At 43.2% G+C, this 23601-nt stretch overlaps 2 protein-coding genes across 6 annotated transcripts; both read left to right on the plus strand.

Annotated features, from left to right (window-relative positions):
* The first annotated feature begins 529 nt into the window (after positions 1-529).
* LOC120504720 (lysozyme g-like) lies at positions 530-12958 on the plus strand. Of its 5 annotated transcripts, XM_039714505.1 has the most exons (8): positions 530-1813; positions 4313-4630; positions 7253-7473; positions 8681-8755; positions 9554-9643; positions 10572-10771; positions 10998-11136; positions 11853-12958. In XM_039714505.1, exons 4-8 carry the CDS (start codon positions 8713-8715, stop codon positions 11981-11983), a joined length of 603 nt encoding a protein of 200 aa, XP_039570439.1. In that variant the 5' UTR covers positions 530-1813; positions 4313-4630; positions 7253-7473; positions 8681-8712; the 3' UTR covers positions 11984-12958. The 5 variants fall into 5 exon arrangements, with proteins under 5 accessions (XP_039570439.1, XP_039570438.1, XP_039570437.1 ...); XM_039714504.1 differs by having other exon boundaries at positions 530-4630; positions 7234-7473; XM_039714503.1 differs by having other exon boundaries at positions 530-4630.
* Positions 12106-23601, plus strand: LOC120504692 (lysozyme g-like). Its single transcript, XM_039714433.1, is given in 7 exon segments — positions 12106-12275; positions 17080-17158; positions 21114-21221; positions 21828-22010; positions 22801-22865; positions 22977-22987; positions 23471-23601. Coding segments are annotated over 7 exon segments (747 nt in total).

The raw sequence follows: 23601 nt of genomic DNA on the forward strand, positions 1-23601 counted from the left end.
GCTCCTTTTTTTCCCCTGCATCCAGTTACATGAAATTCAGGAAACCAATGTTCCAAGAGTATTTTTACAAGTATCTTAGCAGGACTCATCACTGAGCTCTAATTGTGGGGAAGAAGCTGTGTAAATATAAAATCACCTCTAATGTAGTTGCGTGCTGTGTGGAAACACGTGGGCTTGTCAGGATTCCAGCACGGTGCGTTGTTGGAGGTTACTCAGTTCCACACGTGAATAGCCTCATTACACACTCAGTGCAAATCCTACTTGGAGTCTGTGCTTTCATGTCACTTTAAGCTGATGATTTTTTTTTCTGGGTTAATCTTCCTGGGACCTCTTCCTTCATCAGGCTTGTAACATGACCACACATACTCTAATGCTGATGTAAGGAGTTTGCAGGAATGTGTGGCTTGGGTAGAATGAGGCTCAGGGAATTGCCTGGGTTGCAAGGGACCCTAGAGATCATCAGTTCCAACCCCACTGTTTTCATGTCACTTTAAGCTGATGATTTTTTTTTCTGGGTTAATCTTCCTGGGACCTCTTCCTTCATCAGGCTTGTAACATGACCACACATACTCTAATGCTGATGTAAGGAGTTTGCAGGAATGTGTGGCTTGGGTAGAATGAGGCTCAGGGAATTGCCTGGGTTGCAAGGGACCCTAGAAATCATCAGTTCCAATGCCCCTGCCGTGGACATGGGTAACAAGGGAAGTTGAGACTGTTCATACTATAAATTCAGATTTATTTTGAAAGTAGCAATCTCACAGATTTGCTCCTTCAAGTCCTTGCTTTCATGGAAACTTTTCTGGTTTCTGCATATTCTGTCTTGAATGAACATTAAAACTGTTACTGAACAGTCCTCTTGGTTACACCTCCATCCTGCATATTACTTTGAGATGAACAATTCAAACCCAAAAAATTTATTTTTGCTGAAACCTAGAAGTTCTTTAAGAAATGGGAAATTCATCTAGTTTGAGTAGTGAGGAACAAATTACTCCTCTGTGGTAGAGTTTAATGATTTTGCTGTGCAGGTTAAATTAATGAATTGTCCGTGATACAAAACCTGGGACAGCAAGCTAGAAGTGTCACAATACAGAGAACACCAGCTCAAATAAATGTCAGCTGTACAGACTTGAAAAGCAGAAAGATTAACTTTGTCAACAACAATCTAGTGACCACTTGGCTGATAGATGAGATGATGATGATGATGTGCAATATGCAGAAGACACGCAGGTTTTATGTGATTAATTGCTTACTACAGATGGATGAGATATGTCAGGACATGACTGACTAAGGTTCCTGAGCCTAGACCAATCACAAAATGGTACCTGGTCTGGCATGTGTCAGCCATGAAAGGTTGTTAGACAACCAAGAGATGAGAAATGTTCAGGTATAGCTTTGCAAGTGATGGGGCTGATGCCTGAACTCAGCGTATAACTTTAGTAATGATTAGTGCTTAAGTCTGTGCCTGATGCTTGGTATGAAATAACAAAAAAAAGATAAATGCAGTAATAATAACCAAAGATCTCTTGATGCTGAATTATGTGGACACAACTGGACATTCCTTGATCACTGACTGATCCTGGGTTTTGCTCTGTTTCTAGAAATCTACCCCAAAGTGCTGAGCTGAGCTTTGGGATCTGAGAGTGTAAAGAAGTCTGGTCCAAGAAAGAGGCAGGATGAGAAACAAATTCTGGAGAGGGCATCAACTGAGTAGCTGCTCTCAGACCCCACTAAGGCTGGATTACCTGCAAGTGTCACAGGAGTGGAGGGAGGCCAACTCAAAAAATGAATTGGTGCTGTCAATCCTATGTTACAAGTAATCCCCTTTTTTTTATATTCCCCGCCTAGAAATACTAAAATGAAGGCTTTTCTACAGAAATTCCTGTAGAAATTTGGGCTTTGACCAGTACAGTTTCTAAGACAAGCCTTTGTCTTCCCCATGAGTAAACCTGTTCTCAAATTAGTGTGAGAATCTTCACATATACACAAACAAGCACTAGCTGATGCAGAAATAACATGGCTTTTTTACTCATTGCATATACAATAGCTGTGTAACCCACTTTTTGAAAGGAAATTTCTGTCAGTAGTGACTGATCTGTCTCTTTAGAACAGCTGTATGTGACAGTTTGAGAGTGAGAGTTATGCTCTGAAGAAAAGCCTCTAAGAGTCAGAAGGTGCTTGATGTTACAGTAGACTGCTTGAGAACTCCTCTGAGGGGTATGTTGCTCCTGAGCCACATTTAAAGGATAAATAGAGGCAGGTTCCACCACAATTGACACAAAAAAGGTCTACTCTGACCTTTTGCTCTTGGATCATGCTTGGGAGCCTTCAGCGTTCAGCCAGTCCAGTATGACTGTGGTGATCCACGACATTGTGGTCTGCCAGATGCTCCTTGTTCCCTGTCCCTCTGCAGAGCATCATTCTTGTATCATATGCTAAAGAAGGGAACTTATGCTCATACCTTCTTCATCAATTTAAGGTAATGTATCAGACTGGCTAAAGCAGTACATAACACCCCAGAGCATCACCCAAAAATACCTTGTTCAAATTTGGTTAATTAATTTTAAGTGCATGTACACTGAGAAATACTGGGTGCTTGCTGATGGAAAGGAAGTAGTCAAGAAAACTTACTTTTAGAGAGCTCATAAGATGCATAATCTAAAGCTACTTTTTGGGTTTTGATTAATTGTTACAGCCATGGCTTGAGCTGCCTAAACTAAGCCAATACTGGTCTAGTAGCCACAAAGCTATGTCAGCTCAATGTTGAATCTGTGTTAATATAATTTGCATTTTGGACCACAGCCTGTTCAAGCATCACCCACCTGGTGGTATGACTTCAACATGTGACTCTTATAAAAAAGGGTTAAAAATTAACTTACCTTCTTTGCAAACCATGCGATATCCAGTAATGATTGGCTTTTCCCAAGATGACATTGTGTGAAAATCAGATGATTGTAATACATAGAATGACATTAATTACCTTCCTGATCTACTTCCTCCTTGCTAATTATTGCTTTTGTTGTGCACCACCCTAGAAAAAAGCCTGAAATGCTTTCCTGTTTGTTTTCTAGAATGTTAACAGTCCTCAATTCTTTGTATCATTAAGTCCAAGCACACAGAAATGTCCTTAATAGTTATCATGAAAACACAGAATGGTTTGGGTTGAAACGACCTTAAACATCATTGAGTTCCAAGCCCAATGGAAAGGGACATCTTCCATGAAACCAGGTTGCTCAAAGCCCTATACAGTGTGGCCTTCAACACTTCCAGGGATGGGGCACCCACAACGTCTCTGGGCAACCTGTTTCAGTGCCTCACACAAAGACTTTCTTCCTTGTATCAAATCCAAACCTACCCTCTGTCAGTTTGAAGCCATTCCCCCTTGTCCTATCACTACATGCCCTTGTACAAAGTTCCTCCACAACTCTCTTGTTTGGCCCCTCTAGGTAGTGGAATGTGCTATGAGGTATCCTCAGAGTATTTCCTTTTCCTAATTCTAGCTTGTCTTCATAGCAGAGGTGCTCCAGCCTTCTGATCACCTTGGTGACCCTCCTCTGGACTTGCTCCAGCATTTGTACATCCTTCTTTCTTTGGGAGCCCAGATCCTATGAGACTGTAGTGGAGGGGCAGAATCCCCTCCCTCGGCCTGCTGGCCACAGCTGCCTTTGCTGCAGCCCAGACACAGTTGCCTTTCTGGTCTGTGAGTGCACATGGCTGGGTGATATTGAACTTCTTGTCAACCAACGCCCCAAGTCCTTCTCAGGGCTGCTCTCAATCCATTCATCCCCCTGCCTGTATCTGTGCTTGGGATTGCCCTGACCCATGAGCAAGACCCTAACTTGCCTCAAACTTTGAATTACTTGCTTTAGGTGATAGATCTGTGTTTAAGATGGGATGTGAACAAGCTCTATAGAATCCAATCCAATGACCTTTTTGCTAGGACACCTTTCCTACAGTGAAATTAAAAACTTCATTTTAGAGAACAGAAGGAAAATACTTGTTTCCCTCCCTCATAAACACCTCTGGCCTTAGACACTTTATGTGAAGGCCAGAGAGATGCAGAGTGCAATGTTACTTCAATGCTCATCTTCATTCTTTAAAAAGGCAAGGTAAAGGAAAAGATTGTTCACTTCTGAATAGAGTGAAAACTGACAGCCTCATGTCTTACAAGTTTGAGGACTTTTGAAGATGTGTAGATGTGGTGCTTAGGGGTGTGGTTTAGTGATGGAATTGTGTTAACAGTGCTGTATTAATGGCTGGACTCGATGATCTTAGAGGTGTTTTCCAACCTAAATGATTCTGTGATTACTTCCAGGTATTCGAGATGTTAGAAAGAAAAAACTATGGAAATCAATCATTAAATTGGGTGTGTCCCTTTAAAAGCTGGGAAGGACAACTGTAGAGAATTTGTCTGAGATGATGCTGCAGATACATCTTTAAGTGGTCAGCTAGTGGTAGGTATCCAACCTACGTCAGCAGTGATGGGCAGCTTCCCTATAAAGCAGTTACAAAGTCTGAGAATACCTGGTGTTACCTGTAATTACATCTGAGACAAAAGGAACAACATGAGAAATTCATCTGCCTGTCGATGTTATGAAACAAGTTGAAACTCACAGTGGAGACAATAATTAATGTGAGTATCATTCCAAGTAATTTTAGATGGTATTCTCACCACCCAGTGACATGTGATGCTAAAACCTGCAACCTGAAGGAGAACATGTACAGCATGTAGTCCTTTTCAAAATGATGCTCCATTTTCATCCCTTCTCCATCAAGCAGAATGTAAAAAACTTCCCTTGGCATGAGAGGCAAAAAATATAAAGTGAAAATCTGTGAATAGGAAAGAGCTATTGGTACTGAACATTGGCGTGCTTTAGATCTCGGGAGTGGTCCCTTCTAGTTTGTGTAAGACAAGTGGAGAATGCTGTTGTGTCAGGTAACATTTTTGTCCACACTGCTCTCCCTTTACCTGAATGTAACCAACAGTGTCACTGACAGATCACGGAGAAAGCGTGTCTGTGGTCACTGACTGCAGCTTAATGCCAGGATGCCCATGAATACCAGGAATCTTTCCTACTTCTTAAATTTAAGAAGATGCAGATACTATTTGATGAGTGAACTCCTCCTCTTTCCTTGACTTCCCATCCCTTCCCTCCCAGTCACATGCTGTGCTGAGCAAACCCAGCACAAGGACAATAGGTATTGACACTCCTCCTGATGAAAATTTCCAAATTAAATCTATCATAAAAATGAAAAAAATGTGCTGTACTTGTGCCAGATGCAGCCCACTCTCATTAAGTGGCTCACCTACACTCAATGCTCTGTGTTTACACAGCCCCACAAAGACCTTTTAGCAGAAGATGGTGTTTTTTAACATTGTGCAGCTCTCATTAGGTGGTGGTGCCTTGAACAAATGCACTCGCTGAGAGCCCTGCTCCTTTCAGTGTATATGATCATGTTTCCATAGAGGGTGCTTGCTTTTGGCTTTTACTCTAAAAGGCAGTTGGAAAAATTTGTGTGGATAGAGTTTGAGCAAGAAAAAATCCATAACCCTGCTGAAAAAGTATCCTCTTATTTGGGCTTACAGTGGAATTTGTATGAATACAAGGAATCTGTCCCAGGGACCTAAGAGCTTATAGCAGCATAGATAAAAAACCTTGCATTTAAAACATAACATCCACTACTCAATGAGTATATAAGGAGCAATGCAATGCAGAATAGGCATTACGAATTCATATGACTATTGTGAAATATAGAAAAATGTGATTACATGGTAACAAATGAAAGAGAAAAATATGTAGCAAAGACAAACAGTATTTCAATTCAAAATTTTATCTTAAGGACCATCAGCAAGTGGACAACATACTAGGAAACAAATCTTATCTAAGGTTATAGGCTGCTGCTCAAGGAAGGTCCCAAGTCTTCAGCATGAACACAGGCTCAGTGACAGAGGAACATTAGTTTTTTGTCACTAGCATGATGCTGTTTTTATAAAGGATACCCAGATGTTAATACTAAATTGTTACAGTCTATTTTAGAGAATACATCTCTTTCTAATACAAAATTATTGTCTTGTTCTGTGGATAAATGAATACACCTACTGGCTTTGCTGCCATCAAGCTGTGCACTATGAGCTTTTCCCAGATCATTTCTTCTTGTTGTCCTTCCCTCCAGCATTTCATCAGTAGCTATTGCCTTTGAAAAGACTAAAGCACACTGCACATGTGATGTTCCTATTTTCTAAGTTTTAGACCATAACAACACCACAAAGATGTGCCCCTTACATTATGTCAAACTTTACCTTCTGCTGCTCTAAATGTTAAAACCCAGTAAAAGGATAACATGGTAGTCTAGTCTGAGATACCACAGAAGATATCAGGTTTGAGCATGAAGAATAATTGCCTAGCTTTGTTGTAATCTCTGGGAAGGTTTCAGTAGGAGTTCTGTATTTAAGACTCACCATAACCCTTATACTAAACCTCCTGTAACAATGCCTGGTTAATTAGTAACTTGCCAAAACAGCATTTCCTACCTGCCACATCACTCCCAAAAGAGCAATGGGACTAGATGGATTTTTGATGCATTAAATAATGAAGAGAAAGCCACCAGAACAAAATCTTGGCCTTCCTTACCTCCATGCATGCTGGGCACAGTCTAGGGAAGAGAAAAATGTGGCAAACAAGCAGGATTGAAGGGCACTGGCCTCCCAGACTGTCTTTCCTTCTCCAAATGACTCAGTTGTTTTAGATATGTGAAAAGTATCTTGGCTGCAAAGTGCAAGTCTTTCAGAGCCCCTCTGTGTGTCCCCACTGACTCCAGTTGCTGAGAGATCAGTTTCTTCCTCCTAATTTCTGCTGCAACCTTTGCCTCCCCACATTTTAAACTCAGATTCTGCCTCTGCTCTCAAGGTACTCAAGTGCTCATCCTGAATTAGGTTTGTTGTAAACAATGAAGCAGTGGGATGATTTTCTTTAATTGTCCTTGTTAAAATTAATATAGTACTTAATTAAAGTGTGATACTTAATTAAGTATGATACTTAATTAAAAGCTTGCCTATCTGAAACCATTGAGGAAACAAGACAAAAACAATCCTTCCAGAAATATGTCCAGATGCAAAGCAAGGAGAGGGTTACCCAGGGATCTGGTTTTTGCCTGGCCTCTGCCACTGATTCATTTCAATAATTTCTGCAAGTCATTTACTGTGCATCAATGTGCTTATTGATGGAGGAAAAACAGTGTTTATTTCCTTTCACAGAGTTGTCCTGAGTCTGACTAACCACTCTTTGTGCAGATCTTTGGATGAAAGAAATCATTGGAGTTATAAGCTCTTAATATATATTACTTAGTGTTCTTTAAAACAGTCATCACAATAGGTAGGAATTAACATTCCAAACCCCATGGGGTGGATACCTTTTCCTACATATATATATAAAGTCATCAAGTGACCTGCCTCAGAGGAAGGACAACTGAATACAGGTGAGTCTGAATTCACTTACAGAATATTTATTTAGAACCAGAAGCCTTGATTTGTTTTGATTTAGCATTTTGCCAATATTGTGATTGCTATGGTGTTTCTATATAAGGCCTGTGAGGTTTTTGTGATGGAGTGGAGAGAAAAAAAATTCCTGCAGATGGAAAGAGCTACATCCTGTAGCTTTCAATAGGGATACAGGTAGATTTGCCATTAAATTCATAGGTGTTGGGTCAAGCTGTATTGATCTGGGCTTGTGAATACTTAGTCTCAGCGTTAGAGCTCAAACAGAGCTGCTGGGTGTACCCTGATCTGGCCATGGGCACTGCTGGTCTGAAAAAGCTCAGTCAGGACAACAGAGCCTTTCCAATGATACTGGTGGATTATTTGTGTTTCTGCATCCATATAATCTGGTTTGCAGTAGAAATGCAGGCTAGAGAAATGGCCACATGCTATTAAAACTGATAATGTGTTTTCAAGTGTTAACAGCATTAGTGTTAATTGTCTACAAGACTCATGGTGTATTTTGTGTTTGAAATCTGCTTGGGAAAAAAAATTGTAAGACATAAAAGCTGCTCAGTTTAAATGTGTTCATCAGCAAGGTAAATACAGTCTTTTTTTTTGCATTTGATAGCTATCATCTGATGATATTTTGGAATTTTATTAATAGGCACAACACACATTTATTATTAAAGTGGTTATCTGCCAGTATCACACAGAGAAGTATTATTTCACCAAACATATGTTGGAGTTGCCTTGCATGCTCTTAGCAGAGTATTAAGGATCAGAGTTCTTGATTTTTGAAAACAAGTTTTTCCAAGAGCCAAGGAAAAACCCTTTTTGAGCAGGGAGGGAGGGGTTGTGTGCACTTTATAGCACATTAGACTTCGAACACCTATAAAACTAAAGCAAAGCTAGTGGACCTGTTCACCATAAAGACACACTATGGGCCTTCAGGAGGGGCCGTGTGAGCAAGCAATGACAACTGACTGGGGCTAAAAAGGCCCCTGCTAGTCCAGGCTGCCAACAGGGACCTCCCTGGCCCCAACCTCCCTAAGGGGAGAGAGTTCCTCTGTCACCCAACCCCTCTTCAGCTAATGCCATCCCTGTCTGGTGCCTCAGGGTGGAAGCTTTTGGCATGCCAACTTTGCTAGAGTGTTGTTGAAAGTCAGCAGTAATTTCTTCATGTTTTGCAAACCACTGTGTTTCCAGGTCTCCCAGGACAGCTGAGGAGAGCCGTCACCATGATCCCCGCACTGCTGTTGCTGGGCCTTTCCGCCCTTGTTGGTAAGACAGGCTTGAGTTGCTGTCAAAAGCACATGGGTTTGTTTGCAGAAGGACCTTGGAGAGGAAGTGTGCAGTAGGCCTGAGGTTCCCTTCCTGCATGGCTCTGTAAGGTCCTGTGTGGCTGCAGGTCCTCACTGCTGGATGAGGCTGCTTGCTGCTTTTTAAACCAGCTCGTCTGGAGGACGGGACTGAAACCAAGGGAGTCACAGCCATGTTTCCTCTTGGTTTTCCCAGCTAACCTTATCCAGTCACCCCTGTCTTCTCAGAAATGGTCTCACAAATGTAGCAATCTATTTGATGGAGGCTACTTGTTCTTCAGTTACTGGGGAAACAGGGTAATTTTCCCAGACTGAGGCAAGCATTCTCCTGAATTAATTCCTCACCAAGTTATCGAGGGACACAGCAGACAATCCCAGACAGGGTGTGCAGCTACTGCCAGCCATCATCTGAGTGCTTCCAAACACTGGGGGGCATTGGATGGGAACTGCCCTCCACACCTTTGGTTCTCCTCTCCCACACCAGCCTTTAGACCTAACAGGGCAGGTGCACATTCATCTAAACAGTCATTACATCCATTTGCTTCAATAGTCAGAAAAGTTGGAAAAAGAACCCGTTCTCTACCTTTCTTTGATAACATTACTGATGGAGACCAGTGGCCACTGTACAAGCAGGGCCAGCACAAGGGGATGTGGATTGCAGGTCTGGACTCCCTCATGCTTGACTTGTATGCACTTGCAGGACTTGAACAATACTGCTCTGAGATCTTATGTGCTCAAACAGCTCCGTTTAATATTTCAGCTCCATCCGTGAGTTACAGTTGCTATGGAGATATAAGTGCTCTTCAAGCCCCCACGATGTCCTGTACACCTGCAAGAGCCTCTGACTGTGGTATGTATCATTTGTTGCTTGATTTGTCAACATGTTTGTACCTGACAGAGAGATGCCTTGCCTCCTGTCATTGCCAAATTAAATGTGGTGCAGCTACCCAATCAGCTAAAGGGGAGAAAGCAACACTTCTCTCAAAATAGCAGGTGAAGCCTCTAGACCTGATGGGAAGTGGAAGGACAAACTTCATGTCCCATAGTCAGGATCTTTGGCCTCAAAGCAAAAGGAAATAGTACCACCTCTTTTCAGTTAAAACAGCCTCTTCATCAGCCAGGACTTCAGCATCAGCTTCCTCACTGAGCCCCAGGGCTTGTCTGCTCCCAGGGTAAGATACACACAGACAGGTCCTGAGTGCCTCCATGTTGGCTGAGCTGGCCAGTGCTTCATGTCTCTCTCTTTCTTGCCTGGTGTGAGCACACAGCTGACTGTGTCACATTCATACTGCTGATATCTCCAGGGATTTTACCATGTTCCTGGGATGTAGGCTCTTCCAGGGCAGACACCTGACTGTGAGTGTTCAAGATCTGAACCTGCTTGCTTGTTTCCAAAATGTTCCAAATTTGCTTTCAAAAAACCCCCACTCTCTAGAAATGGAACATAGCTGTTATTGCAGTGTGGACAATCTGTAGTAACATACCCCTCAATTTTTTCAAATCCATTTTGAAACTTCACTTTTCTTACTCCAGAAGTGCAGCAGAAGATAAGGACCATGTATTCCACCTCCTAAGAAGCCTCCCTGTTCCCCTGGTCATCCTCGGGTAGTGGAAAAGCAGCTCCCTGGCCATGGTCAGAGCCAATAGAGCTGTGCTTGTTCCTCAAACCCCACTGCCCAATTTCTTAAAAACTTGAGTTACTCCTTTGATACACCCGCTCAAGGGGGAAGCAAGGGGTTTGGACGGGGCTGTGTGTAAGTCTCCCTTTTCCTATACAGCAGGGTATGCCATGATACGAAGGACTGCTGAGGCAGACCTCCCACGCCTGAGAAGATACGAGATCCCAATCAAGAGAGTAGCCAGAAACCTGTGCTTGGACCCAGCGCTCATCGGCGCCATCATATCCCAGGAGAGCCGTGTGGGCCTGCTCCTGGACAACGGCTGGGACCGCGGGCAGCAGAAGTACGGCCTGATGCAGGTACTCCAGGGTGATAAGCAAGACCAACAGCACAGTCATGTAGTGCCTGCCCCAGGGCTTTATCTTAGCAAATGACTGTTCTGTGTTTGAGAGAGAGCTTTATTGCAATGCCTCTGTATCAAAGGCAGTCCTCAATAAGGTCACTTCAATGAGTCAAAGCCTGGGAGTGCAATGAAGAGGGAGTGGCATTCAGAGGGAACCCCATTTTCTTGTTTGTCTTTCCTAGATCAGCAGGCAGCAACTGGAACCTTCTGTGACGTGGGATAGTGAAGAACACATAAATCAGTGCTCAAATATCCTGGTTCTTTCCATTAATGAAGTACGGGCAAGACATCCTACCTGGACCTGGGACCGGCAGCTGAGAGGTACGGCATGGGCTTTGTGCTAGGGAGGGACAGACTGACTGATGGGAATGCTGTGTGCTTGTTGGTGTCACTTTTAAGGGAAAAAAATCATCAGTCTGGCAGATTTTACAGGACCTCTTACAAAAAACCCCACCAAAAACGCCAAACAAACAAAAGAAACCCCAAAGCCCTGAAATAACAGCCAGAACCAGAGTTTTCTAGTTTAACAGAAGCAGTACTAGATCAGCAGACTAGCAATGACTGTTAGGTGGATAAATAAATCAGAAAGCATCTAAAGAAAAGTCACTGGAGAATGCAGAAACTGAGGCATCACAACACAACAGGATTATTGTGGCAGCCTGTTAGGTTTCATCCAGGAAGACTGCGATCCAGGTTTCCTTGTAGCCTGTGCTATCTGTGTGCTGGTTTGTTCACCCTATGCTATTTTCTACTCTCCCTTCCTTACTCTGCTACTGCCCTTCCTTTGCTGTGATTACACCCTTTTCTGGTAACAGTGTTCCATTTCCACCTGCATTTGGGGAGAGTCGTGGTGTCCTTCACTACAGCAACAAAGATTTTACAAAATCAGTCACTTTTCAACAATCATGCACAATTGGCACTTTGTCAAGCAGTTCCTGTTAGGTGACATGCATGGCATTTTTTGCTACAAATTTTTGCTCTTCAATCTCTATTTCTTACTTACAAGCCCTTAACAACTTATTCTTAACTCTTTCCAGGGGGAATCTGCACCTACCATGCAAAAATGGGCAATGTCCAGGTCTACGAGGCGGACCCATGCAGCAGAGACTACAACTACGTCAACAGCGTGATTAGGCGAGCCCAGTTCTTTAAGAGAAATGGGTTCTAGGTCTTAAACCCACCCCACCATGGAGCCTCCCCTCTGCAGACTGGCCCAGCAGTGATGTAGTACCCACCACAGCCCAGTGCTGTAGTACCCAGAGCAGTTCCTCAGGTCTCCTGGCAGGACCGATGCTGGTGGCGTTGCCAATGCCACCTTGCTCGCTCCAGCAAATCCCAGCCCCCCGCTCGCTGATGGGCAAGCTCAGCACTGACTTCCAAGAGATCCCCAGGGATGAGATCCCACAAGCTCGAGCCTTTGACAGGCAGATGGGGACAGACCAGCAATGCCTAAATTTTGAGTGAGGAAGGTGACGCTTCCTGTTCAAAGCTGCACCCCGGGGCTGTTTGTGCATCTCCCAGACATGGACACAAACAGCTCTCCCTGGGCATCAGCTGTGCTCTTCCCATCTGCATCCATCTTCTTTCCTCTCCATGGCCAATGCAGGGGATGAATGCCCTGTTTTCCTTGCCTTGGTTCTGCTGGCTAAGGAGCAATGAAGAGACTTCTCAGTGAGCCTTTGGTCTCTGCAGTAGCTGAGTGTTCTGTAGCCAGCCTTCAGGGGAACAACACTAAACTTGCTTTGGTTGGTCTCCTGAATCCATGGCCATGGTGCAACTGGGGACCTCATCAGGGCATCTATATGGAAAATACTGCAAGTGCCACAGCAGGCAAAATGCCTTTCCATCAGAGAGCAGCCCTTGGAGCAGGAGTCAGCCCCACACGTACCCACGCCGGGAGCTGTATCACAGCAATAGTTTTGGTAAAAAAACCCACAACTTTTCCTGCTTTAGCTTTGGCACATTTATGCTGAGTTTCCTCCAAATTCAAAAGCATTTCAGCATCAGTCTCTCTGCCAGGAATCCCAGTTTCTGATAGAAGTAAATGAGCTCTGGTCTGTTTGAAAGGGATGGGTCTCTTGGTGCCAATTTATTAATTAGAGAACAATAATGAAAATAACATAGAAATAAAGAAAAAGTTAAATCCCAATGGTCTTTTTGTTTTTGTTTTTGTTTTTTTTTCATGGGGTTCAGTGGGTAGCAATCTACAGCTTGAGTAAATAACCCCATTCAGTACTCTTGGAAGGGGTCTAAAACTCAGTTTGAGAACAGAGGATAATGGAGCTGCAGACTGGGTATGTCAGAAGAGCTGGGCCTGAGCCTGGCTGCTGACCCAAACTTGTGAACATGGTAATAGGAATGTTCACATTTAGCCTTTCAAACAACCATTTTGGAGGTGTCAGGGTACTTTTCTTCCAGCTGCCACCATTGCTGATGTTCCTGGCAGTCCTTGCCTGGCAGGAAAGAGCAGTGCTGTGCACGTGCCTGGGCTGCCAGGCAGGGTCAACACAGGCAGCATGAGAGCTGGGTTGGAGACAGCTTTTGCCAACAGAGCAAAAGCAGACTTCTAACACTGTGCCCCTTGTCTTGCCAGTCACTCATCTGCTTACCATCATGGCAAAGACTCTGCATGATTAACATATGTTACAAGCAAACTAATTTTATCACCTCTGGAGACCAGAGGAACCCTAGGTTGTCTCAAATGTGACTGATTTTTTTCTTAAGACTACCATAAACAATTCAGTGTTGAGCAACCACAGATATTGATATTATCTTTAATGAATTCTTCACTATATTAATATAATTTTACTAAAATAATTACCTTGTAATACAAACTTATGAAATGCATCACATGGTTGTCTACTTAACATTACTTATGTAAAATTCATAGGATGAAGCCTTTGGTGCATTATGTTATGTAAAACTGCATTACATAAACCTCTTATATAAAGCCTATGAATGAATTTTTGGTAGATCAGTATAAACTTCTCATGGGGCAGGGAATCTCACTGCTGCCTGTGTGTACAAAGTTGGGGCTTGAGTTCCAAGGGTGAACAAGAGTGGAGCTCTCTGGTTGCCTTCATGTCATCCTCACTTGCTGCCAGCAAGCTCCTTGTAACCACTATTGGTGCTGCCAGCCCTGCAGATCTCTGAGCTCCTCAGGAGTCCAATTTGAAGCTATGAAGCTGCTGCTTCATGTTGTGGTAGCAACACCCAAGGGCCTGCAGACCTGTCTGCTGAGCTGTGCAGCATCACCACAAAGAATTATTTATATTTTAAAGTCTATTTAAAATTCCAGGTTATGGAAATTCCATATTTTGTTCCAAATTTTGTTTTAGGGTATCATCACTTTGCAGCAAATACAGAAAATCTCTGCAGAAAATGATTTGAAGCTTGATAAATTGGTAAGAAGGAGCAAATATACAAGGAAAGTTTAAGAGTAGCATGCTGCCTTAAGATTTGAGCTAAAGGTTTCCTGACAAATAATGAGTTCAGATTGTTGTCCTCTCTGATCTTTTTCTGGTCACCTCTGTCCATTTTACTGGAAGTTCCTTTTCTGCCTGATGTAGACAGAGCAGCTGCAGTTGCACTCTTGGTCACCCTTTTGACCCATGGCCTATTGAAAAAAATCCAAAAACAACAGACATCTTGCAAAGCAAATTATCTAATACCAAGTAACATATCAGAAAAAGCAGGAGTACAGGCAAGGAAAGAAAAAAAACCAAACCAGAGGGGAAAGAAAGTTCCAGGGAATTAAAGATCAAGACACCTGCCTGAAAGGTTGAGGAAGGTGCTAGAGTAAAGGATTGAATGGTTCTTCGAGAGATCCTGTGGGACAACAAAGCAGCATGAAACTGTCAGGAGGGTGCTGGCAGCCTGGCTTGGCAGGGAAAAACCATCTCAGATCAATTAAAACCTTTATCTAACTGGGTAAGAGAGAAGCCATGGTTGTGCCATATCATGAGGTTGATAACATTTTGAGCAGAAATATAAAGTGCCCTCCTATGTGAAGGGCTTTAAAATAAGTGCAAAAAGCAGCAGCTTCTGGCCAAACTGGTGAGATTTTCAGGTGCAGATACACAAATCTGTCCTACAGCAGTTTCTCTAAAATTTGCAGTTAGAAAATGAACTAAGGATGTGAGCTATCAAACCGTGGGCTACATGGAAAGGGAACATGAGCACTTCCATTGTGGTTAGGAACTGTGAAAACCTGTCAGGAACCAAAGCACAGGAATCAATTAAACACAAAACATTCGATGAGGTCAAGCAGCAGTGTAGCAGGTGGGCAACCATCCCACGGAAAGGGCTGGGGGCAAAAAAGGAATATCTCATTTGGGGGGTTATCTTTGTTACAGCACATTGTGTGAAGCACCTGGGGTAACTTCCCAGGTGTTACACACAATATGCTCAGGACAATCATAACCCTGCTGAAAAGTACAGCCTGTGGAAACAAGGAATTAGATCTTACCCCGATTCTCCCTCAAATTAAAAAAAAAAAAAAAGGAGAGAGAGAAAGCACACAGTTATGATTTTCTAAAATGCAAAAGAAATTAAGGACAAGGACCTACATGCTTCCATTCCCCTTGAGGGTAAGACAAATAGCAGTGAGTTTAGCAGCAGATTTGTTGGATACTTAAAAAACTTTTAGGATAATGAAGCAATGCAACATTTCCTGGGTGTTTTAAACAACATTCAAGACCAACATGTAAAAGTAGCTGTACATCATATATAATCACAACATGGTTTGAGCTTCAAAGGACCTAAGATCATCTAAAAGACCACCAAATTCTAGCTCCCATGACATAGGTAGGAACATCTTAGATTCTCCCACAAATTAAAAAAAAAAAAAAGGAGAGAGAGAAAGCACACAGTTATGATTTTCTAAAATGCAAAAGAAATTAAGGACAAGGACCTACATGCTTCCATTCCCCTTGAGGGTAAGACAAATAGCAGTGAGTTTAGCAGCAGATTTGTTGGATACTTAAAAAACTTTTAGGATAATGAAGCAATGCAACATTTCCTGGGTGTTTTAAACAACATTCAAGACCAACATGTAAAAGTAGCTGTACATCATATATAATCACAACATGGTTTGAGCTTCAAAGGACCTAAGATCACCTAAAAGACCACCAAATTCCAGCTCCCATGCCATAGGTAGGAACATCTTCCACTAGACCAGGTTGCTTAGAGCTCTATCCAACCTGGCCTTGAACACTTCCAGGGATGGGGCATCCACAACTTCTCTGCGCAACCTGTTCCAGGGCCTCACCACACTCACAGTAAAGAATTTCTTCCTAATATCTAATCTAAACCTGCTTTCTTTGCAGTCATGTTTTGTAGAGAGGGGAAATGCAATAGGTGTTGTTTAAGGACCTTTCCAAGCTAACGCTGCTGAATCAGAATCAGCAGTCAGTAAATGGAAAACAAATTGCAGATAGGGAAGAAAAACCTTCTCTGTTGGGGTCCTGTGATTTGGTTTCACAACTGAAGTTACTACTGGGAAATTTATTTAAATGTGCTTCCTACAGCAGAGAGTAAGTGTGAGGTGGAGTCTTTCTCTCTCATCAACTTGTTAAGCTGCAGGTGGCATCGGCTGATCCCTCCGTGGCTCAGGCAGGGATCTGTCTGGAGACTGGAGCTGCAATGACTGGCTTTCATAGAAACCAGGCAGAGGGACCAATTAAACAACTTCCCTCAGCAGTAACTGAAGCAGCAGGAAAACACTGTCAAAACCAAGTCCCTGTTGGGTCAGAGCCCTAAGCTACATGGGAGAACAGATTGTTCCGATGGCTGATTCCGAATGCTGCAGCTGGGTCTGTTTGAGCCACATGTCCATGTCTGTCTCCCTGAGATATGCAGAAAACAAAGAGAAACACCAGCACATCAGTGCAGTGCTGAATAACTGTGTTTATTCTGCTTTGTTACTCATTGCAAAACCGGGCTGGGATTTCCTAGCCAGCAATTTGTCCCCAGGACGATGCCTCTTACACTGACCAGGACAGGCACCAGCCTGTGGTCCCAGGGACCCCTATGGAGCTGAGGATGCAGCTGGGGGTAACTGTTTCTGTTTGCCTCAGTTTATTTAACTGCCTTCTTTGAAACTGAATACTCCCATATTGGATGCACACAGCCTGCTTTTTCCCACTTCAGCATTAAAAGAGATCACGTTGCAGGATTGCAACCTCAGAGAAGTTTCCCACCATCATCCCTCAAACAAAATCCTTGTGCCTCTCTAGCATTTGTTTCCTTGGGTTCCTCAACCAGGTCGTCCTGGAAGCAGGGATTCATTACAACCAAGAATTCTGCTTCTGCACCTCATGCTGATGAGGCACTGATCCAGCCAGTATGCAGGCTCCCACTCATGCCACCATCCCACATTTACTGCTCCTCTGGCCTCACTGACCACTCTCACAGAACTCAAAAAGGAGAGTACAGTCCTACTACAGCATTTTTATCAGTAGCAACTGGGATTTCCACCCACAGGTTTTTAGGGTGCTTTTCTTTTTCTGTAATATTTTTATGCTGTAACACTTTTATTCTTCACATACAGCATCGCTCCACATACAGCATCACACCTCCACATCCTCCTCAGTGGTTCCTGTGAGGCTGGCAGTGCTCACTGGTTTTCTAGCCTCCTCCAAGTCTCTGAGACACCTTCCCTGTGAGGGCTGTCATTTGGTCCAGGCATTTGGGTTCTGGCTTGATTTTGAAGTCTCTAGCAACCATACAAAAACACTTGCAAGTTTGTCTTTGCTTTGTTGGTTAACACTGCATGTGCCAAATCCTTGCCACTGCATTCTACTTTGTCTTTCTCATGTACTGTGATCGTGCTGTTTATTTCCCTCATGTTTTTTTCAGAGGTAAACTGAACATCAGCCTTGTCCACTTAGCAGATCACATGAGTTCAAGCATACAGCATTTTTATCAGTAGCAACTGGGATTTCCACCCACAGGTTTTTAGGGTGCTTTTCTTTTTCTGTAATATTTTTATGCTGTAACACTTTTATTCTTCACATACAGCATCGCTCCACATACAGCATCACACCTCCACATCCTCCTCAGTGGTTCCTGTGAGGCTGGCAGTGCTCACTGGTTTTCTAGCCTCCTCCAAGTCTCTGAGACACCTTCCCTGTGAGGGCTGTCATTTGGTCCAGGCATTTGGGTTCTGGCTTGATTTTGAAGTCTCTAGCAACCATACAAAAACACTTGCAAGTTTGTCTTTGCCTTGTTGGTTAACACTGCATGGGCCAAATCCTTGCCACTGCATTTTACTTTGTCTTTCTCACGTACTGTGATCGTGCTGTTTATTTCCCTCATGTTTTTTTCAGAGGTAAACTGAACAAACTAAATCTGTCCACCTAGCAGATCACATGAGTTCAAGCGAGATACTCCTCTGTATTTGTCAGCTTTCCCCAGCTTCTAGTGGAAATGTTCCTCTTTAAGCTCTTCAGTTTCCAGTGACACTGGCTGTCTATGCTACAGCTCAGGTGCAGCCTGTCCCTTCTATGCTGCACCTCTCATCCATGTTCTGCCAGTTCCTCACGTCTCACCCATCTACAAATCCCTGCATTTCCCCATGAGGCCATCTTGCAGCCTTGGGACAGAGACTTTCCCCCAGCATCCAGAGCACCGTGCCTTCCCAACAGGGGCTGGGTAACCTCCCACAGCTTAAATGGGCTTGATTGCCTTGGGAAGCTTGTGTCAGCCTAGTCTCTCCCCTGAAAGCATAACTAGGATCACTCATTTCTTACCCACCTCTTATTAAGCTAATTAGCAATTAGAAGAAATGTTCCAAAGCATGAAAACCCCACGCGGGGAGGATGTGGCTGACCTGAGACTCTACTGCTGCAGCCCTCAGTCTTCCACAAACACTCAGTTTCCAAGAACTGGAAAGGTTTCTTGTTCCAAAACAGGCAAGGAGAAATTTGACTCATTTTTGTCCTTTAAATCAGGTTTTATTTTATTAATTCCCTGCTTATTCAGCCACCCCTGATCCAGATCAAGAAACTCACAAAGTTTTAAAAGGATGTGTTGGATGTGTTCATAGTTACAGAAACCAGGTTTATAGATTCCTGTCATAATAATAAAAATCCTGGCAGCATATTTTTGTACCTTTCCTCTAGAAATTAAGACAAACTCTAAAAAGGCACAGCTGCATGCCTAAGCCATAAATGCCATAATACAGGACCAGATTAGCCCACAGATGTTTGCCCTGAACCATTTAATTGCCAGAGGCAATTCTTCCTTCCTGCCAGACACATGAAAGAAGAGTGAAGAGTAGCTGGTACTAGATCTGGTCCAGTGCCCTGCAGCCTGGCTTCTGGGTAAACCAAATTGTCCCTCCCCTGCAACTCTTGTGATCAATAAAGAGCTGGTTGTTAATCAATCATGGATACTGATACTGAACAGATTACTGTGGCTCTTGTTATATGTACTACAGGTGGATGTCCTACATTTACCACATGCACAAAATATTTCAGTAGCAGAGCTGTCAGGTTGCTCTAGCTGGAGCCTGAAGAGCTAGCTGAATATAAATAAAGTTCCAGGGAATTCAGATGAAACTGTCCAGGTGTGGCAAAGGAGGTTTTTATAGAGAATATGTGCAGGGAATAAAGTTATTTATGGTAGGAGTGTCTCAAGTACTGTGATTAGCAGAAGCAAACTAGTGCATCCTTTATGTTTCTGCCCCAGAAATAAAGGTAGCACAGACCATTTGGAGATTACTTGCTTGTGAATCACTTTTGGAGTTTTTTAAATTTTTAAAATGTCACTTGTTTTGAGCCACATCTGTTCTATTCTCCTTCCTGTCTTCTCCTCTCCTGTTTCAACCTTCTTTACACTCAGTCATAATTGCGAACATGAAGAGCTCCATGCATGAGCTGCTGTGACTTTTTGCAGCTGGTTCTTTATGGAAAGTATCAACAGTACAGCAAAAAACTTACAGAATCTCTCAGTGCAATGACACGGGACGAATTCCCCCGATAAAAATGTAAAAGAGCTGCTGAAAGAGCAAAACGGCATTTCACACCCAAAAATCTTCCGCGGGGGAGAGGGGGGCCAGGACAGGTTGTGCCGCGGGAGTTCTGCCATCCAGTGGCTGCTTTCCTCACTGCTGCAGTAGCTTTGAAATCCGCACCGCCTGCTAATTTGGGGTTGTTGACCTTTGTTGTTCCTCTGCAAGAGGGGATAACAACAGGGGCCTGGCGTAGCCTCTGCATATCCGAGTGCTGAGCAGTTGCAGCTCTGGTCATGTTGTTGTTCCTGGATCTTTGCCTGCAAAAATGTCATTAAATCCAGAAGCGCATTTTCCCATTGTCAGCATGTTACTGCTTCCAAGAACTGAGGGGGAGCAGCCGTTTTCAGACAAGGCTCCTCCACAGTTCCTAGCAATGGGACTTAAAATTAAATTAAAAGCTATTTCTTTTTTTTTAAATTCTAATTGTGTTTTTGCTGAAGAACAGAATCCCTGTTGTGTCTGGGAGGATGCACAAGTTGTTAGGTGTTTCTGTTTCTTGTAAGACCAGCGGGGGTGGGAAGGGCACTGAGCCAGCTGTTCCAGAACACTGCCAGCAGACACAAAGCCCATTTGTCTCCAGGAAGTGCATTGAGAATATGGGGAGACATCCTACAGCAAACATGTCAGGTCTGTGGTCTTTGTCTAATATTCTTGTAAATGATTCACTGTACCAAAGTTTGTATTCCATTAGGTGAATTGTTCCTCTCAGCTGATGTTTGTGTGTTTTCCCTCCTGCAATGGTGTGTTAAGACAACAGATAAATGCAGATAAATTGCAAGTCAAACAATCTGCAAGTCAGATAAATCGTAATGGGTGTAATTGAAGGATGTTTCTGTTTGATTTTCTTGGAGCTATGGAAAAGCAAGCTGGAGCCAATAAATAGTGTATTATTTCAATTGACTCTCATCTTATTTTCTTTACTTTTAAAACAATTTTGGAATAGAAAAGAGATTTTGAGATGCCTCTTTTTGAGATGCCTTCTTCCACTGGCCATGCAGGCAGCCCAAGTCACAAGCTTAGACTAAGACAGCTAAGTTTTAGGTAATTAGGGGAGATGAACTGGGCACAAAGCACCAGTTCACAAGGTTCATGAGCTAGCATGACTAAGAGGTAATCCCCTCCAGAGCAGGCCATGGCTGCACCTGCTAGCACAAACACCTGCACTAGAATCAAAAGGATGCCATGGGTTTCAGTCAGGGATCTGAAAGCGTTTTAAAAGCATGAGTCACACATTGCAGTGGCCTGACATCTGGTTGTAAAGACTGCTCTGTGCTGGCTTCAGCTGAACCAGCACGTGTTCTCAGGCTGTTCAGGGCGTTGTGGGAATACACTGAATGTTGACACAACTGGAGCTTTGGGGGCAGCTGTGAAACCAGACGGTCTGAGCTGGGCAGGTAGGCACTAATTCAGCTGTTCATTCCCCCCCTGCAGCCATCCACAAGCTCATGCCTGTTATGGATCCTGGTCGCTGACTCTCAGTTGTTCCCAAGCAAGCAGATATTTTCACAACCAACAAAGATCCTACTTAGGCACGTAAGTTTATGTTGGGAATAGGGTTGACTTTAAGGGAACATTTAAGACCATCACAGAAAAAATGAAAGTCTGCTGATGCATCCAACCTCTGAACCTACTTTTCTCTCTCCACTGAGAATTTCCCTGAAAACCTGAACTTCTGAACATTTCTCTACTATAGTCCTAAATTAAAAGGGACTAAATCTGGGACTAATCCACACAAAGGCTTAAATTTAAAACAAGACTCACCTCACTTTCAATCTGCATGCCAGACAATACCCTTTGAATCTGAAGAACAAAGTATTTTATATAATCTGTGTATTGATTTCTAAGGTACCCTTCAGTAAAATTAGTCAATTCTATCTTTGTTTCACTCTAAACAGATTCAAAAGGATTCAAAATGTCAGTTCAGCCATAATGACCTTTAGAAAAACAGGGTTTGGATTCTAAAATGAAAGGCAAAGTCATGCACGTCATGCTGTAGAAGTCCCTGCCCCAGAGAAGACAGCAGAAGAACATGGAGAAATACCAGGCCAAGATGGCAAAAGGTGGCAATGGTGAGGGTCTTGCTGCAGCTGTGATTGATTGCTGGTATTATCTTTCAAGGGCAGGGACAGAAGTGAAGGAGGGCCTGGGTGACCATGAGAATGCATTTGGCTCAATGCAGGTATGGGCAACCTTCTTAAAATCATAAATTTCATCCTTCCTTTGAAGCAGAGTTAGAAAAGTGGCAGGAACCTTTTCCAAAGGCAACCAAATAAACCTTTTCAACTAAATCTTTGGCCAGGCTAAAGCTGATGCTGACAAGGCTAAAGCCAATGCTGACCAGGCTGTCAGCTCCCAGCACCAGGGAAGGACCTGGGTGAGCATCAGCGCATGAGCAGACTGCTTTTACACTGTGAAACTCATGATTGTTTTCCAGCACTCCCGTGGGATTGAAGAGATTAATTGTTCTTATTTCACATTCAGATAAGAAGTCTTGTTTCAAAAAGCACCTTTTAAAACTGAGCATGCTGTGGGCTGCAGCTACTATCATCAGGTTAATTACACTTTATGCACCACAGCGGCCTGGGTTGTGGGGGATCTTGCTTCATTATTCATGCCTACATTTGTGCCTAGCTTGTTTGCCAAGTTGTAGCCTTATCTGTAAAATCCTAAACATTTGCTGCTTGCATGGGATCTGCTTTTGTAACAGCTCCAGCCCCCTCAGACTTGTGCTTTACTACAAGTAAAGGATTAAGGAGAGATCCCTATAGGAAATGGATTTTCCCAGCCTTGATTCAGCTGGGGAGGAGAGGGGCAGTCACCTTGCACCTGGTAACCCTGTGAAGCAGCAGCAATCCTGCTTTCTGCATACTGTCACCTTTACAACAGCAGCTGGGCTGTTTTTTAAGGCTCTGACAAACAAGGAAGTAGGCCTGGCATTCCTCTTCTGTGTCCAAATGTCTGCCCTTCAGACACTGGCTGGCTTTGCCTGTGCCATGAGAAGTGCTTGTGTCCTCTCCATACAGTCACAAAAGAGGTAAATCCTGAGATTAAGGATCAAAATGAACACAAGCAGCCTGTAGGCAACAAAGAGCTCTGGATAAGTAGTGGGGTATGTGGTGTGGTGATGTTGCTGTCTCACTTTCAGGCTGGCAAACAGTACTGAATTGGTGAGCCATGGGACACTGAAAAGCACTTAACATAAAACACTGAGATTTTACACATTATGATAAATCCAGAAAAAAATCTCCATCTTGGACTCAGAGGTTGAGTTTTGTCAGCTTTGAAACACTTCACATATAAAAACTCAAGCATGATAATGCTGTAAGCACTGCAGAAAGCCAAAGACATCCCAGTCCCTATGCTCATGTGGAATAATATTCCTTAGTATGCACTAAAAGGAATAGAGGAATAAGATTAGTCTTCCAGCAGGATTCTTTTGAAACCTGGCAAATACCATGACATTTCCAGTTGCAAGGAGTAAGGGTGGGCACTCCCCTTCCTCTCCATTCCATTTGTTTTGTGGTTCTATACCCACCTACAAAAAGTAACCTTTCCTGGTTACCTATCCTGGCAAAGCTGCAGTATCATTTACAGATGAAGTAGCACCTCTGTTTACATGTTTCTTTCACCTCTTTCCAGGTGGGATCTCAGCCTATAATGCAGGAGTGAACACCATCCAGACTTAGGACAAAATGGATACTGGCAAAACACACAACTATGCCAATAATGTGGATGCGAGAGCCAGGTTTTATAAGAAAAATGGATATTGA

This window comes from Passer montanus, unplaced genomic scaffold (genome assembly GCF_014805655.1).
Source record: "Passer montanus isolate IOZ18808 unplaced genomic scaffold, ASM1480565v1 scaffold3, whole genome shotgun sequence".
Lineage (NCBI taxonomy): Eukaryota > Metazoa > Chordata > Aves > Passeriformes > Passeridae > Passer > Passer montanus.

Coding starts and splice junctions, on each gene's coding strand:
- LOC120504720 (XM_039714502.1), top strand. CDS start 9,442: ATGTGGATTGCAGGTCTGGACTCCCTCATGCTTGACTTGTATGCACTT. Junction 9,644..10,571: donor TGCAAGAGCCTCTGACTGTG/GTATGTATCATT, acceptor TTTCCTATACAG/CAGGGTATGCCATGATACGA. Junction 10,772..10,997: donor AGAAGTACGGCCTGATGCAG/GTACTCCAGGGT, acceptor TGTCTTTCCTAG/ATCAGCAGGCAGCAACTGGA.